Source organism: Nilaparvata lugens, chromosome 2 (genome assembly GCF_014356525.2).
Source record: "Nilaparvata lugens isolate BPH chromosome 2, ASM1435652v1, whole genome shotgun sequence".
Taxonomy (NCBI): domain Eukaryota; kingdom Metazoa; phylum Arthropoda; class Insecta; order Hemiptera; family Delphacidae; genus Nilaparvata; species Nilaparvata lugens.
Window position 1 is genome coordinate 73,133,363 of NC_052505.1, and position 19,392 is coordinate 73,152,754.

The 19,392-nt window shown below is 32.6% G+C and overlaps 1 protein-coding gene across 1 annotated transcript in view; it reads right to left on the reverse strand.

Annotated features, from left to right (window-relative positions):
- Positions 1–1,934: 1,934 nt before the first annotated feature.
- LOC111062946 overlaps positions 1,935–19,392 on the reverse strand; it is a 29,233-nt gene continuing 11,775 nt past the window's right edge. The window contains 3 exon segments of the mRNA XM_039421696.1: positions 1,935–5,870; positions 12,249–12,815; positions 15,421–15,519. Of these exon segments, the coding sequence (XP_039277630.1) occupies positions 5,589–5,870; positions 12,249–12,815; positions 15,421–15,519 (948 nt within the window). The 3' untranslated portion in view covers positions 1,935–5,588.

Below are 19,392 nucleotides of genomic sequence, written 5' to 3' on the forward strand. Positions count from 1 at the left end.
GATAATATAAAAGGAAAAAGGAGCCTCCTTTATACATGAAATTTGACAGGTATGTTCCTTTTTTAATTGCGCGTCGACGTATATACTAGGTTTTTGGAAATTTTGCATTTCAAGGATAATATAAAAGGAAAAGGAGCCTCCTTTATACGCCAATATTAGAGTAGAAATCAGACTATAGAATTATTCATCATAAATCAGCTGACAAGTGATTACACAGATGTGTGGAGAAGCCAGTCTATTGCTGTATTTCCATAAAGGTCTATAGTTTCAATCAGGTACTTGTGGATTAGAATAATGCGTGAGGTCTACTGTTCACAGAACTACTAGTAATCAAGAGTTGTTAGTAAGGTTTATTGCGCATAGCAACACGGGATGAGTGCGGCAAGCGGGATGGCAAAGTAAAATCGGTCCCGCTTCCTAAAGTTATCACGCAAGGTTTTAAAGCTGTGGATCAGGCGAAAAAAAACTTTATCAATTTTCAAAGTTTTTAGATTTAGTCATTTTTAAAAAATGGAATAACTTTATCAAAAATTATTGATATATTCAGGAAAAATGTTTCCACCATAAAGAATCTATTTATCTCCAAAATTTATTGAATTAAAAATGATAAAGGTACTCATTAGCTCAAAAAGTAATAATCGTGATGAAAATGTCCTAAGAAAAAGTTTGTATTTTGATAACTTTTCAAGTATAAAAATTGAAAAACCTTGAAAAATATCATCAGTGAAACGTTTTTTTTTTGCCTGTTGCACAGCTTTAATAAATTACTGAGCATCCCGTGCTGGCAAATACGCTAACTAGCAAGTTTTGAGTTAAAACTCATTTCTGGTTCTGGTCAGTGGTTTTCCGCGTTTTCAAGAACCTTGCACACAGGGCCAATAGTAGCGTCCACTAGTAGCCGCTTTTAGTGGCTAACGCCGCCATCACACTGCGACATTAGCAGCGTCCGATCACTTTTCACAGTAGACGAATTTTTAGTAACCACACTGCTACTAATGGCGAGATGTAGTTGGCGTCACGATTGTGTCTGTGTGCAGGAGACTCAACACACTGTATGATGCTTCACACACTCCGCAAACTCTATTCAATAAATTTTAATACCGCCTTGGGAACCTTGAATGAATAAATAGCATTCAGAAAATATAATAGATATATAAGTTATAATTGAAAATTTATAAAAATATGTATTATAATTTCTTTTGATCATGCTTACTTGGAGCAAAATAAAAATTTTTAGCAGGTAACGCTAAGCCCTGCACACACATGTGTGTGTAGCCTAAAGCCCCGCACACACACACATATTTTTGTTCGTACGGTATTTTGCCGTCCTTATAAATTCTATTAACTCAGATTAAACAGATGATGTTTGTCAAGTTCCTTTTAATCTGATCTTTTAAGGACTGCAAAATATCGTACGAACAAAAATCGATGTGTGTGTGTGGCTTGAGTGGCTCAAGGGGCTCAAGTGAGGACGTAGCGTGAGGTAGAGGTTTCTGCAAAATCCTCAGTTGTCTTTGAAAGCGGTCACGAGAAGCCTCTTGGTAAGCCGAGCGGTCAACATCTAAATCGACATCCTCACCATGCGGTGTCACATTGAGACACCTCTATTTTGACTTCAAAATACCTCACTCACTATGGGAACACTCTAACTGAACGGAACTCTGACAGCATAGTAGTTAGTAGCCTAACTGAATGAGTAGCCAACTAACATTTGGTTAACGAAGCAGGGCTGTTAACCTTTTCTTAAATGCTGATTAGGAAACTTGCCTATTATATGCTCAATATTTTTTTGTGGTTGCAAATATTACATTCAATTTTCATGCAAAGTGATTGTTCCTGAGAGGCTAACACGATGATGGGTGCTCCACTAACGCTCCTAAAATAAAAATGTAATTCCTTAGGATATTTAGAATTGATTACAGAATACAATAATATTCAAAACAAAATGTATAATCTTCATTACGATAAAACGATTTTTTCTACTACAGTTTAATTTTATAAAGTATCTAACTTTACACTAGCATCATTATTCTGTTTAAAATCCATAATCTTATTCACAAAACACTTTTATATTCATAGAAATCTAGTTACACTAAATTTACAAGATAAAACGAAACAGCCTTTGTGATTTTTACCGACATAATATAATATGTACACATAATCAATTCACTTTATAAAAATTAAATGATAGTAATGCATCTAATAATATTATACTTTCATGCAATTTGGTTTCTCACATACATGCATTCTTATCAAACAACAATCTTCGTTTCCACTTGAAAAGGAATCGCATATCACGAGCTAGTACATTTTTATTTAATTCTAACAATAATATTAGTTTATAAAAATGTTCTTATATTGATTGAACAAGTAATAATTTTCTACGCAAGTAGATGACACATCTTCAGAACATAAATTCTAATAACGTTCAATCTTAAATCTGTACTAAGTATTAAATCACTTCTATAAAATATTGCAGTTTCTTAACATTGTTTTAGAAAAATTAAGTTCGTCTATTAATAAGATGTTTCAATATAAGTGTATTTCAAACTTTTCAAAGATGGATATGAAAAGAAAAATGAATTCATAAAACTTTTAAGATAGCTAAAATGCTAGACTTGGCATAAAAAATATTCACGAATGAAGTTTATATTATATGATGAAATTCAAAGCTGATTACGTATGCCTCATTTAAAAAAAGTTATATTTTCCGATTTAATATCCATGCATTTAATTATTGAGGAATTAATTTTTAGTAATTTATAAATACACGAAACATTTTCAAAATAAAATGTTGCTCAAGAAGAATGCTTTTGAGGAACATTGAGGAAAAATTACATAATTAATAAAGCCTAGTAAATTAATTAGAAAAAATATCTGAAAACGGTTATGGCACCCACTATTAGATACTGAATTCAATATAGTAGATACAGTATGTCATCTTACATAGCACACTGTGTCATCCAGCAATTCCTTAAAGAGAAGATATTAAATGATAAAGCATCACAAACAAATAAAAAAACATGCTAAAAACAAGATCAAAGTAGATTTTTGCACTTAAATTGAAACTATCGATTTACATTTGATTTAAAGTAGGCACTTTTTTGGAGAGCAATATTTCACAGAATATGTAGAAACTCTATTTTTAATATAAAAGCAACATACTATTATTAATCCTGATTTTTAAGAAGTTCAATCTTATGAATACACAATAGGCTACTACAGAATTGGATGTGTTCAGTACATACTAGTCCCTATATTATAGTACAGTACACCGGTTTCGAAAATTGATAATCATCAATATTTATTATTATTTCATATCCAATCAGGCTATTTTTACCGATAATTAGTTTCCTTTAGTTCACAGTTGTATTGGATTATCGAACCAGGAATGAGGATTGAGATATGAAAAATAATTGATGTCTAGAAAGTAAATATAACAATATGAATCATGATTATATATTGAGATGAATCCGATAATGTTCAGCAGAATGAAATATTCGGAGCCTTTTATTAAAAGTAGATATTCATGTATATTAAAATCCATATTTATAATCAACTCTAGAACGTTTACTAGTGAGTAAACATCTAAGAATATAATACATTATGTATGCTCAAAACATTTTGTAAACGATAAACTAAACCTACACGTTTAGAACCATAGGAGTAAAAAAAGAAGGTGAAACATCTTAAATAGGAATAAATATCATTACACAACTAAAATGATACCTGCCAGACATTGGATTACTATTTCATAAATTTTCAGTAATTAGTTACAACAAAATTTTCTAGTATTTATTTACAGACAGTATGCAATAATAAGCAGGTACGAATGTTGATTTTTAGGAGCAAAAGCTGACAGTATATACTATATAAAAAGCGTTGAAACAGTGTGAAAACATTTCGGCGACCATACAAAACTTTGATAATACTTTTTAAACGAAGAGATACTGGAATTATCCATTATAGAATATTAAGCCATCATATTCAAAATACTCAATCGATTGATTTTCAAAGAATGAATAGTAGATTAATCAATTCTGGAGAAATCTAATAGATGTATCAATACTGGAGAAATCTAGTACAGAGACCTTGAATTAATAGCTGAAAGATAGATTGTTAAAGAAAATAAACATCAACGACATGACTACTATTATCAGGAGGTGGTTCTCGATTTAATTTAAAAGTAGCATTAGAATGATTTTCGATTAAAATGATTGTGATATTTGGCAGACAAAAAAAGGCTTTGGCTAACATTGGTGCATGCATTTTCAACCCCTTATAAAATTTGTCAATCAACATCATCAATTAAATAATTTTCCAAGGTCAACTATGAAATCATCATTCTCATAATAAGAGAAATTGTAATAGAGATTTACAATGGCTACGTTAACATAACAATGATAAGAGTTCTAAACAGTTTGCTAAAGATAAATAAGTTTAGTATGAAGATTAGTTATATCTAGATTCCATTTAGAATGAAAATCTCCTTGATGATCAGTGATCATGTCCTCTACAAACTTACTTGATACCACAGTAACGAATATATTACTATAAATTCAAGAATTATGAAGGGGGAATAAATAATGTATAAAATTATACAAGTACATTTATGATACGAACCAGAAAGTATGAGCTGCATAATTTTAATCGTATAATAATCATATAGGATTGCGTCTATGGTTTAATTCTACAAATAATGATCATGGATTTACATGAATAGTTGCAGATACATTACTACTATGTAACTAAGTTTAATACAGTAAGAATAATGCATAGTATATATTTATTAGTATGTGAGCAATTAAATGTGAGTCTAGTAGTCCTGAAAGAACGCAACCTCGGACATTCATTGTGACAATTGTCTGTCTTAGAGAGATTTATATGTGAAATACAGTGATTATAATTCAATAATATTCTTCTCCATGACAATGAGCTACTTGATTAGCACTAGTATATTTTAACCACATAGTTGGTTATCAACTTTCGGCTTAAAATTTTTCCACAATGATGAAACTAGAGTAGAATTTCTTTACTTTGAAAGTAAAAAAAAAGATTATAAAATCTTATAGAAGTAGCTTTTAAATAGAAAAGCATGCAAGTGCATACGAAAAATACAGAAAAAATGGGGGTGAGGAATAATCTACTGGATATATATTAATTTTGGTTATAACTTAGCTGCATTTAGTTGCGTCCTTCTCAGAAAACCAGTTATATTTGGATGATAACAATAATCAATCTATAACTTAGCTGCATTTAGTTGCGTCCTTCTCAGAAAACCAGTTATAATTGGATGATAACAATAATCAATCTTTGTCAATAAATGGAGTAAATACGCTAACTTCCAAATTTCAACGCAGAATGTTCCTAGAAGATATACACTCTAGTGCTAGTAAAAGATAATATTACGATAATTCGAAAGAGATCCGTATTGAAAACAGCAATTTCGACCTACACATTGTAATCACTATTTGAGCTCATAAAAAATCATCGATGATATGTAAAACCACATCAAAGAAGATGGATCAACACTTTTTATTGACAGTGTTTTTCGATTAAAGTGAGAGCTGCACTTGACTAATTTGCTACTACACAAGATCGGAGCAGGAAGGCTCCAAGGAGTCCGACTCAGCCATGGCCTCCCTGTCAGCTGACAGACTGTCGAAGAAGTGGCGAGGTCGCGGAGAGTTGACGAGCCAGCCGCGAGATTGCGCCACCGAACTCATCGACCGATCCAGCTCTTGGTTGCCTAGGAACGTGCAATTGTTGCAGTTTGAGGACTCCTGCTGACCATTGTCCAGAGAATCCACAAACTCTTCAGTCTTTTCTAATCTCTCCGGTTCCTTTACAACCGCCGACGTCGTCGTTTTCTGGCAAAAACAAATACATCAATCATTATTTCTCTAATGAGGTGACATTGATATGGTTATAGTATTCAATTCCATATAGAAATTATAGTTCATTAGTGCGTACAGACTTGAGCACCACGTAAACGCGCTATTCACTTTTCATCAGCTGATGATACGCTTATTATATCTGTACATTACTGTTTCTCTACAAATACAAATATAATCAACTGATGAAAGTGAAACGTGCGTGTTCGTGGAGTTCAAGTCTGTACGCAGCTTCATATTATTTCCTTGCAGACTTTCATAAAAAGAGAAATAGGCCTACACGAAAATTGAGGGCCGGCTTTCCGAAACGGGGCATAATCGCAGTCCACGTTTTAATTGAATTTCAAAAGCCTAAAAAATTGAACACATAGTAGAATAAAGAGAAAATAGTGTGAAACCCGGCTATTATGAATTATTTAGGAATATTTCATTTCGTCAAGGAAAATGTTTCCAATTACAAAAATGAGAAAATAAAGAATATCATGAAAATCTGGTGTGGAGCACTCACACAACTTTCCTTGCCGTTATGAAATTTTATCACCTGACGCTAGTGTTCCCGCGCATCTCAAATCTACTATTCAAAGATCCAAGCCAGCTAGTGACAGGACAACAACGCTGGAGACACACAAAGTCTGCTATCTCTTCATAGTGAATGATTCAATAGAATCAACAGTTGCCAACAGTTTGCAATTGGAATAATAACATTTTCTCAAATCTTGAGCATATTTTGAATTTTAGGTGAAAATGTTACTGGACATTTTTAATTGTAGAGATTTTCATGCTTAATCTTTTCCTGATAATTGGGAATTTTAAATCAAACTTTGCATAGATGGGGCGGAGCTCCTGAAATTTTTACAGATATGAGACTTGTGGCAGTTGATAGAGCTTATCAATGAATATTTTAGGTATAAATTTGATCGAAATCGTTGGAGCCGTTTTCGAGAAAATCGCGAAAACCCCTGTTTTTGACAACATTTTCGCCATTTTATCCGCCATTGCATTAGATCGAAATTGTTCATGTCGGATCCTTATATTGTAAGGACCTTAAGTTCTAAATTTCAAGTCATTCCGTTAATTGGGAGATGAGATATCGTGTACACAGACGCACATACACTCACACTCACTCGCGCACACACACACACACACACACCACACACACACACACACACACACACACACACACACACACACACACGCACATATATATATATATATATATATATATATATATATATACAGACCAATACCCAAAAACCACTTTTTTGGACTCAGGGGACTTTGAAACGTATAGAAATTTACAAATTGGGGTACCTTAATTTTTTTCGGAAAGCAATACTTTCCTTACCTATGGTAATAGGGCAAGGAAAGTAAAAACTGCGACTACGCCCCGTTTCGGAAAGCCAGTTTTCTGACTCCAGCTGTTAAAAGTCTAGAACTTAGCTAAATCCCGAGCTCGTAAACCGGCCCTAAAAGTATTACTATTATTTGGTACTATTAAACAAATCTTTTTATTTATCTTTGGCTAACATTTCCTCAGCATGAAAGTTGGATCCACACTTATTCGACAAAATGTTTGTTATGGGACTTGAGGAACAAGCAATTTAAAAAGTTGGGAAATACAATGTTTGCTCTCATAGCAACAAGTTGTAATCTACTGTTTGTCCAAATATGATATGATCTGCAGAGACTGAAAATGAGATTTGTTCAAAACAATAATTTTCTCGACAGAAAAGTTATCCAACAATTTCCAACTTATACGCAGTACTCTATACTCTATCATCTATGTTATACCAAAATGAATATTGAAAATGTTAAATTTTATGAAAATATTTTTCAAGAATAAAAAACTCTTCAATAAATAAATAGTTTATAAAAATTAAAAAAAATTTCCATTCATTATTATTAACGGCAATTTCGATAAACTAGTTGGAATGAGTTATTGGTGCAAAATATTGATTGAAAATGTATTGATTATTGTTGAATCAGATGGGCCGAAAGGTTTGATGTAGTACTAAGTGAAGGCACACAGTTGAGAGCTGAGATTGAAACTGAGGAAAGCCATGTATAAGAAAACCTTTTCTAAAGCCACAAACTTGTGCTCTACAAAATCACATGCAATGTAATGAATCACTCATTCTACAAAAATTATGAGGACTTCTGAATGAAGTCCTCATGAATCACTCATTCTACAAAAATCATGAGGACTTCTAACAATTATTGAAGGAATCATTAACAAAATCCATAAAACAAAGCGAAAGTTTTTCAAGAACGTGGCAGAAATTTGAGATGAAAAATGAGCATAGAGAATAGGATTGAATTGCTTCCTTAACTAGAAAAGAAGTCCTGTATTGGAAATGTTTCAAATACTATTACTATATAATATTCCAATTTGAAAATAAAATTAATGATCTCCAAAAAACATTGTCTTAGGATATAGAGACAGACATACTTAACAAATATTCTGTTTCAAACCCGAAAGTAAAAAATTATTGTGTTATTCAAATTTGAATTGTTTGATTATGTTTATATTAACTATATCTAAATTTAAAATGTTTGTTCTAGTGTTATTGATAGTGAATCATTCAATTATTCAGAAAATTTTGAACATGAATACAGAAATTGTATTCATCAGCAATTAATCTACAAAGCATATTATGTAAAATGAAAAATAATGATATGAGTACATTAATGTAATTTTTCTAACATTATAAAATTACATTAAAACCTCTAAAAAATATTCATAAAAGAATCAGAAGTTTCAATACATAATACAAATTTAGTTGACGAAGAATTGTGCGTGATGACAGAGTGGTATGTATCCCATACACCTCATTCATAAAGACATTCAATGTAGATCGTGAGTATGAAAAAACATATGTACCATTAATACTGACTGCGCAACATGAATCAAATTCACAATTTTAGCCTCTACTACTTGAATTTCTTGAATGCAAATGGGGATTGTAACTTGAGCCTATCAACTGACAGTTCCAGCTCATCAATTCATTCATAATTTGAAACGACATTCTCCATCCTCTTCTCTATTAAACTGATACTGAATAATAATATTGAAACTGGAGTCCATAGAGTGAGTGATGTTCAGATTATTAGGCAGCAGGAAAGTATTCATTTGCTTAGTCAGTATAATAGTCGAATTTTGTTTTTTGAGTGAATGATTTTCATGCAAAATGAAAAATAACAAAAATTATCAAGTGAGAAAGTGAATTAATAAATGAAAAGATATTTCGAGTTTTAATAATTGGAGAAAGTAACTGTTTCATGATCTAGTACAAAACAAAAAATGATTGATGAGTTTGTTATTGGTCTAATTATTAGTACAGTTAGTACATACAGTAATACTATAAAGTTGTATTTATTTCCGTTAGGGCTACTCTTGAATATGAATGAAAATAGAAATCTAAGTACTCTTTTTAAAATTGTTTACTCACAACATGTTTCGGCTATATGATGCCATTATCAAGTAATTGGAAAATAAAATTATATTCCAATCACTTGATAATGGCATCATATAGCCGAAACATGTTGTAAGCAGTTTTAAAAAGTGTACATAGATTTTTATTTTTATTCAATAATATAAAGTTATATGAAAAATGAAAATATTTGTTACGTAGTTAAACATTAGCCTACGTCAAATTACTGATCAAATAAATTTTTCTTCTACTAATTTTATTGCTTCAACATAATTGCTCCAACATGTATCTGTATAATCGATCATTAAAAACTGAAATGCTTACAAATTTATTATCGGACTTACTGGCTGAGATATGCTCATTTTTTCAGTGTGGCGAACAACACTGATTAGATTCTGGATTATAGATTTTAGGGGTATTCACAATGTTGGAGTTAGCTGGCTAAGTCCTGCTATTTGCTAAGTCGTGTGTTAACTCAATGCTATAGTAGTACGTTAGAAAAAATTAGCAGACGAGATAGCAGATAACGCAGGTTTGAGTCCGCTAACTCTGGCTAACTCTGTTAAAACAGCGGCCATATTTGTTTTGGTCATATTTGGTAGCAAAAGTGAGGATATAAACTTTGAGTTACACAAATTATCCGGTTGGAGCGCTATTGCAGTTAGCTTATAGCAGATGGTTTTAGATGGGGCGTTCACAATCCAGAGTTATCAGTTTGGCTGGAGCCATAGCCACCTCTAATACAGAGGTACATATGTATTAGAGGTGGCTATGCTGGAGCTCAAGGCTTCTTTTTCCAGTCACGCCAAAAACTATTGTAATTTAATGATTATTTTGTTTGTAAAAATATTTCTTGTATTTGGCAATAAATTCATTATTCATTATTCATAAATAGCACTTTAGCTGGCTAAAACAACAATGTGAATACCCCTTCTGTGTAGATTGTGGAATACAGAATGGTGAACTTGACTATATACACAAATTATTAGGAGGCCAAATTTACTGTAAATGTTTTCACTATTGTATATCAATGATTAACGTTTCAAGTCCTTTGCATCAAAAATAATGCTTTCTTATAGTTCTCTAGTCTGAATAAAAAGTTAATATCTTCATTGATTGTTAAAAAATTGTTTTCATCGTTATCATTTCATTTGTTGTGCAGTGAAAATAAATTAGAGACAGAAGAGGGAAGAGAGAGAGAGATCAAATGAAATAAGCGTTGACTTACAAAATGCACGGTACACTGAGAGCAAGGGGCGTGGTCTCTCTAGGCATTCCACCAATCACAGGCTTCAAATCAGCTGAGCAACGGACACAGAGGGAATGGTGATGGATGGAGGTGGTGGAGGAGGAGGGTTAGAGGACCTCTCTCAGTACACAAGAAACTGTTATTTGTTACGAGCAGAAAAATGAAGCAAAATTAGCAGCAAGCATTACGTTGTGTAAAGAACAAAATTGAGCCTGTGACATTCAGTTGGTACAAGTCACAACTACTGAAATTATAATATTAGTCACAGTGAAATGCCAAGTTGCAGCTTTCCTTGAATTCAGGACAGTTGTGTTCAAGTACAAACAACATTTCCCCACATAAAGTGCATAGAGAAAACTTCATAGATTATAGAGAATTTCAAGGACTAAATACGGGGCAACCTGATAATTATATTAATTTGGTTACAGAATTTGTAAAAATTCTCAAATATTTATATTCTGCTTTTCCCCAACTTCATAAAAATAAATTGTATACAATCAAGAATTTTAATTCATTATAGCCTACTATGATTTGGATGAAATCATATTTGGAGCAACTACTCGTACATTAAAATTTTAGAAACCCTTAGGCCTTAATAATGTATTTCTCTTATTTTGTACTGTAAAATGTTTTTCTAAATGTGTGGGAATCTATCATATAAGTAAGCAACTATTGTACGAATAATACTAAATATTCACTTTCTTGTTTAGGGCTACTTGTATTTACAAAGAAGTTAAAAATCAAAGTAGAACCCTTTTAAAACTATATCTTTATTTTATTATTATTTTCACATGTTTCAACTTTGAATCATTGTCAAGTGAATGAACAAAAAAAAAACAAGTGATTATTAGTTGTTTGAGGCTGTTAGGTACACTTTTTTTAAAATTGGAAAATCTTTTTCAATATAATTGTTAAGATCATAAGATTATAAGATTGTTAAGATTATAAGAGTGAGAAAAAGTGGAAACTGAAATTTTTAAGTGGTCTAACGAGCGAGTTATGGGTTGTTGAAAGTACTAACTCCGTTTTTTTTCCAGATCATAAACGGATCTGTTAAAATAGTCGAAACCGTTAATGATCTGGAAAGAAAACGGAATCTGGAAAGTTAGAACTTCAACAACCCATAACTCGTTTATTAGACCACTTGAAAATTTCAGTTGCCACTTTTTCTCACTCTTATAATGATCTTAACAATCATATTGAAAACGATTATCCAATTTGAATAATAAAAGTACACCGAACAGCCTTAAACAACTACTATCACTTGTTTTTTTTCATTCACTCGACAATGATTCAAAGTTGAAACACATGAAAAATAAAAATAGTCATTATGTTGAAACGGGTACTTTTTTCTACAATAATCCTATTTTTTCTACATTTGCTAATTATTTGTCGACTGATACATAAGCGAAAATGTCTTGCAAACAATCTCAACCACGGAGGAGCATCATTCGATAATTTGAAGGTGACAGGTGACAGGTGACTCATACCATACTATGAATGACAGGGCTCAATATAAATGTCTCACTGTGGCCAAAAACAAAAAACACATCAACAAGATCAGTCCAACATAAAAACTAGAATAACAACATACTAATTTTGAAAGTTGCGTGTAAACGATGATGGCCGTGACTAGCCCCGAAGAAGCCTCCAAAGCTTTGTTGTAGGCCATACCTTGTGTTCGCCCTGGTCGGCAACAGCAGCAGGAGGAGGCACTCTGCTCGAGGAGGAGGGGGGCTTCTTGAGGGAGCGGGGTGTGGAGTGGGAGGAGCCGGTGGAGGAGAAGCTGGTGGGGGTAGAGGAGGAGGTCTTGCGTGGCCGCCGCAGCGACTCGCGACCCGTGGTCTGGGTGTGGCACGGTGAGGCCGTTCTGGCCTCGCGACTCTTGCTGCGGTTGCCTGCGCCCAGCGACTGTGGCGGTCGCGCGACTGGTGGCTTGGGCGCCGTGTACGACTTGAGCGGGATCTTGCTGGGCGGCCGCTTCTTGGGCGACTCCAGTCTCGCGGCGTCCTCGTGCGCCGATTCTGTGCTGCTCGAGTGGTGGGCATTCGGCTCGCAGTCACCTGCTGCTGCTGTGTTCACCTCTGCCAGCATCAGGTTTGGCGTCGGTGTATTGCTCAGTGTTTCCCCCCCTCCCACGACAACACTGCTGTCTGTCGCTGCAAACTTGGCACTCTGCAGTCGCTCAAGCAGTCGGATTCGCGCTCTCGTTCCTTCCAATTCTATACTCTTCTCTTCCAACTGCGAATACGAAATATTGGATCAGTTTTCATGTACATTCAAAATTTTGCTGGTTTGTGAATTCTCGGATTAAAACTTGTAATAAGATAAAATAGACTTAATTATATGTAATAAATAATTAAAATAGAACATAACCTATTTTTTTGGAATCATTTTATCAAATTTTGGAACAGAAACAGTTTTGGGCTGAGCATGTTGTTCCTTCCCCAATTTGCATTTCATTTTTTCATCATTCAACGTATAAAATCATGAATATATACTGAAATAAACATCCATAGCAATGGAGACACATGAAATGTTCATTTGTATAATTCTAATAATACATTTTTATTATGAAAAATTTATAAATTTGGTATGAATAAATGAAATTCTTCCCATCACCTATAACCATTTCGCAAAGATATTGATATTATGTTGACAATTAATTTAACTGAAGGAGAATACAACTTCACTTTACTGCCATTCTAATGTAAGTTATAAATTGGGGTCGTATTCAAAAATGATTCTCAAAAACGAGCTTGGCCAACCTCGCTTTGGGAACACACCAGACTGGTTGACGCAGGTACTAGAATCGTTTTGTTTTGGTTTCTGTTATTAGTTGTTTGGCGAAGAACGCTTCTAAGAATGATTTATTAATCACCACACTATAATAACGACTACAAACTTATTTATTTGAATAATATATCAGTGATTTACTCATTACACATTGACATCTTTTCAAGTCGTCATTGAGAATAAATTAATAAATAATTTCTAAAAGTGATACTGTACAATATTAATGACAGGAAAGTCCTAAAAATGTGTTCCTCACAAAGAAGACATACTCCTATATAGTAATTCATAAATAGGCTATTGAAGCAGACAATGACAAGTGTAAATATTGGTGGTGATTGGGGATCCGTACGCATGTGTTTTGTGAGGGTGTAGGCCCACTTGTTAGTTGATTACAATATTATGGCTTACTTTTATATGTTGTCCTTTGCTCAACAATTTGCTCACTGGGGATTTGAATTTTTCAAGTAACACAAATGTGTTCATAAAAGAAATAGACTTCTGAAGATTGAATTAAATGTGAATATATGCAATAGATGCAGCTAATTTACAAAATCTATTTGAGATCGTAAAAACCTTAATAAATATGAAATCTACTAGTATTTAAATGGACGATAACAAAAGCGTTACTGATAAATAGTCCAGTCACTATATAGCACAAGGAAATTTTGCATGAAGAATTTGGTTCTGAACTTCTCTCATGTATCCAAATAATTTATTAAAAAATCAGAACTACAATATAAATTGCAAGCACACCCCCTTTTTATGTCTATATTTACTGGACTACTATACAGAGTGAGTCATATGTATAGGAACCCTTCAATAAGTTGGAGACTGTTGTAGATATAATATTGTAACATTCAGGATAAGTTATTTATTGGTCAAATACTCTACCTTTTGATGTACAACTGAATTTCAACCCTCATAAGGGGGTGTCTTGGGGGTTGTAACTCGAATAATTTAAATGTAAACACCCATTGTGTGGTACATCATTTTAAAGGCCTTTTTCAAACATGAAAGATAACATCAATTAAAATGTTCTATGATACTTTTATCCAAAATGGCGACTGATTGAAGTTTTAGTTTTTAAAGAAATAATTGATAAAGTTCAATCAGCCGCCATTTTGGATAAAAATATCATAGATCATTTTTAATGATGTCATCTTTCTCGTTTTGAAAAGGCCTTTAAGATGATGTATCACACAATGGTTGTTTATATTCAAGATTTGAGTTGCAACCCCTCATTCCCTTAAAAACTAAAATTTCAATCAGCCGCCATTTTGGATACAAGTATCATAGACCATTTTTATCGATTCCATCTTTCTTGTTTTAAAAAGGCCCTTAAAATAATGTACCACACAATGGGTGTTTACATTTAAAATATTCGAATTACAACCTCTAAGTCACCCCCTTATGAGGGGATGAAATTCAGTTGTACGTCAAAAGGTAGAGTATTTGACCAATAACTGAAAGTTAAGTATTATATCTACAACAGTCTCCAACTTATTGAAGGGTTCCCATACATATTACTAACTCTGTAAAATTGTCATGTAAGTTACATAATAAGTATCGTTTGATAAACAGAGATTTCAACCTTAAAATGAAACAATTCCAATCAGCCATTGCTGATAATGAAATAGATTACGATTGAGAACTCACGCGATAGTTAGAATTGTGAATTTGGGATGACTTGAGCTATCTGCCATATGTAAGATGTAGGCACTGAGACAGACTCTACAATGTACAGTCTTAAATGTCGGCTAATAGCTAATTGTTGTTTCTATTTGTGAAACATGTTAAAACTTGACTGTATGAATAAATTAAGCAAAAAATTGAGGATAACAAAAATTAATTTGAAGTACCGTAGTCACTATATAGATCAAAATTGAAATTTTTCAACCTCAATGTAGTTGAAGAAAAAACCTTCAATTATAATAAACTATAGTATATAGATGAATTATGATGGATAGATGAAACTGGAGAAGAATAGAGTGTATGAAGTATAACAATATTATTTTATTTTCAATACTTATATATTTTAAATAATTCTTACCTGGAACCTAAGATCATCATTTTCTTCTTTGAATTTTTCTACTTGGTGGTGGATATCTACGTACGATCGGGATAACCTTTCTATTCGAGAGTTTGCAATCTGAAAAAAAGAAATTGGTGATCAGAAATTGATTTTCCAAGTGAAAAAGAAAGTAGAGGTTATGCGGTTACTATTACTCTACTGTCGACTCGATGGAGTGAATGGACGAATATTACTTCACAGATGATGTAGGCCTACTCATTAAAGTGTGGTAGTGATAGTGATAGTCCACGTCAACAGCACAGGTTACATTGCGGTCTAGTTGCATCCAATAAAAACATGTATACTTGATTTTCTTTCTATTCGGTTTCGCCCACCAAGGTTGATAGAAAAGAGACTAGTTGTAACTCTCGTGTTTTCACTATCCTCTAAGAATACACGTTTCAATGCTTATTTGAATAATGAGACGATAACAAAATAATATACACCAAGATAACAGTAATTTGTTTGTTTGACAAACAATGATTGTCAAAACTTTTTAAAATGTTTGTTCCTGAGCTCCTCAACAAACATGTATGTCGAACATATTAGTCGAACATTTGTTCAGTGTGGACACGGCTTTACAATACAAATAATTAGACATGCATAATTTTCATGAATTATTATCCACATCATCAAATCTAATTTCTTACATCGTTAATTAATTTTCACCAAGTAATAAAACATTATAATTTGAAAGGGGAATAGTACAAGCTAAGCTTAAGCTGCGTTTAAATGTTAATAACTTAATCCTAATAGATTGAACATAACTTATCATGCACATGATGAACATTTGTTTTTGTCAAGTTCCGTTCAATCTAATAGAATCTATAAGGATTAGTTATTAACAGTAACAAAATGTTAATAACTTAATCCTAATAGATTCTATTAGATTGAACATAACTTGTCATACACATGATGAACATATGTGTTTGTCAATTCCCGTTCAATCTAATAGAATCTATAAGGATTAGTTATTAACATTTTGTTGATAACTTTGGTGTAAGCCCAGCTTAAGTTATCCTCTTTCAGATTATTATGATAATATCATTGTAATAATTATATTGCTAAATAAATGATTGATTGATTGAAGACTTCAATTTTTGTATGTGCGAGCTGCGATGTTTCATGAACTTAACACTGAATCGACAACAGACTCCAAAAAGACTGAATAATATTTCATTTAATATCTTATGACTGAATACAAATTGCTAGTCTTTAATACAGTGTTTATCCAATAGAAAAGTTAGGGGTTTAATTGCATACTCGGATATGAATACCGAGATTAAAATGATAAGTTTATAAGTACTACTTCTATTTTCTTCATATGGCCAATTCTCATAAATTCAGCACTTCGGTGTACAATTGGAATCCACAAACAAGATGAAATAGAGTACTCTGAGAAAACAAATTGCACAAGGAAATTCAAAGTTCAAAATACCAATTACGTTATTGCGGTAGTCTCATTTTGATAGCTAATCAAGATTTTCAGAGAATGGGGAAGTGACTGAAAACCGATCAGATAAACATTATTAGTGTTTGAAGATAATCATTTGTTATGTTGAAGATACGACGCTCTTCTTTGATGCAAGAGTGAAAGCGAACAAAATAATAAAACGGCGGGCGGAGTTTTTGAACTTGGGTGGAAGAAATAAAACGACGATGTCCGTTCGGTCGGCGGCAATAAGACACCGGAAGAGACGAGTCACTAGACCTCTATGCTTGTAGCGACGCACTGGAGAAATTGAGGAAAATACGCTCGGATCATTATTGACGCACGACATTTGCTGGCTGGTCCGTCTCCAAACTCAACCGAAACAATGAGAACGGATTGATTGCAAACCAATTGGCTAATTAATTTCGACCGCTTTCTACTGACTCAAAATCCGAGCAGTTATTTGATGAGCCGAAATCTCACGTAATAACTGCACTGCAATCCCCCCCCCCCCACTAATACTTTCTTTGTAATATTACTTGCATCCTGTTTGTTCAACATCTTTTTTCTGCCAAAAATGTATGTTTCAATACTGCAGCTCACATCAAATCTGATTTCAAAATAAGAAATTATGTCACTGTTTCATGATATTGAGCGATTTGTGATTAATTATATAATTGATTTATAAAAATAATTAGAATAAGTATACATATTTGAAATGCTGTATATTGAGATTCTATTCTAGAGAATTATAAATAATATAATGTATATTATGAGTAAGTAACTGCTTATATCAATGTGCATAAAATCTGTTCATCATATTTATCAATGGGACCTTATGTGTCTCTTCATTAATTTTTTATCTAGCCTTGATTAGTCATGATATTAAATTAGCATTGATTAGTCATAATATTAAATAAGGCTTTTTTCAATTAGCTTGGTAAATGAGAATATCTTTACGACTCAATTTTGAATTTGACTCAATTACTGAACTTTTACTTTACATTGTGACAAAATGAACCACATGTGAATTTTCATATTAATAAGACGATCCGTTCATGTTCGTAAATGATGGTTTATTTTAGCATCAAACACGGTCCAATGCCTTATTCATCGACTGAACTAATAGAATATGAAATTCACGTTTTCAACACTTTAGTCACGTATTCACAAAAAACTTGACGACGCGACACTTGGTTGGAAGATATGGTAAATAATAAATATATAAATATATATGTGGAAAAGGAAAAGGGCGAAACGTGTTTTGGCCAGATGCACGTGTGGGTGACTAGGCAGCCATACAAATGAGTGCAGTGTAACGGCACGTGCTCACTGCATTCGCAAATCACCTACATGTCATCATATGAGTAGCAACACCAATAAACTTGAGAATAAAATAGTAGAAACCAATAATATTTGTATTTACATCTCAAATGCAAACTTAGACCGGCATAAGACTATAAATATTTCATGGAGTTTCTTCATCAAACATGGAATTAAGATGTTCAAAATTCTCATACATAGAGAATGCATATAAGGCGATTTGCTAGTTGATAATTCAATAGTGGAGCAATATTTTGACCAAATATCTGCAATATTTGAGGATAGACGTTTGTGAAATAATCGAAAGTCTGATGACATTTTAATATTTCAAGATGTAAGGATTCTATGATATTAAGTGACAACGACTCGATATTTTCAAAACCACTGATTTATTAAACAATTTAGGATACTAGTTTCGATGGTTACACCAGCATCAATTTCTGAGAAAATGGTGTAGTAACCGAAACTAGTATCTTAACTTGTTTCATTTATCAGTGGTTTTGACAATTTCAACTAGTTTTTATTCAATATGGATATCTACCAAAACATTAGTCTTACAACCACAGGAAGATTCTATGATAATTGAAAAATAAGAAAAATATATGTTTATTATAGAGATCTAATGGATTTTTATTATCAATGAACTCACAGAAACAAGAAAATCTGTTAACAATTATTCGATTCAACTAATAAATTTGGAAAATCAGAATAAGAGAATGTTGAAGTAGATTTTATTCTTCTTGTAACTGAATTCTCTTTGAAAATATTGCTTTAAATATTATGAGATTTTTTCGAACATTATTTTTTATAAAGAGTGAAAGACTGATCATAGAGAAAGCCTACACAAATATACGCACAGTATACTTATTCTATATGGACTAATTTATATAAGATTTTTATAATTTATATAACATCTAAACGAATAATTTATTATTAAATGTTTTACAATATAATTTTAATAAAGCGTGGTAGACTAAATTAAATAAATTAGTTCTTTGTACTAAAGTTTACATTTGATAAAATAGGTAATGTATAAGTAGTGAGTTCAACAATAATTATTGTCCTCAGTACATGTTTCAATAGTACAGTTCATTGTTGAACTTGAATGATAACCTTCAAGTTTGAGCAGATAGTAGCCTATCTGAGTGAGTCAACTGCAAACAACCAAGCCCATAGACAGGCTCTAATTAGAACTG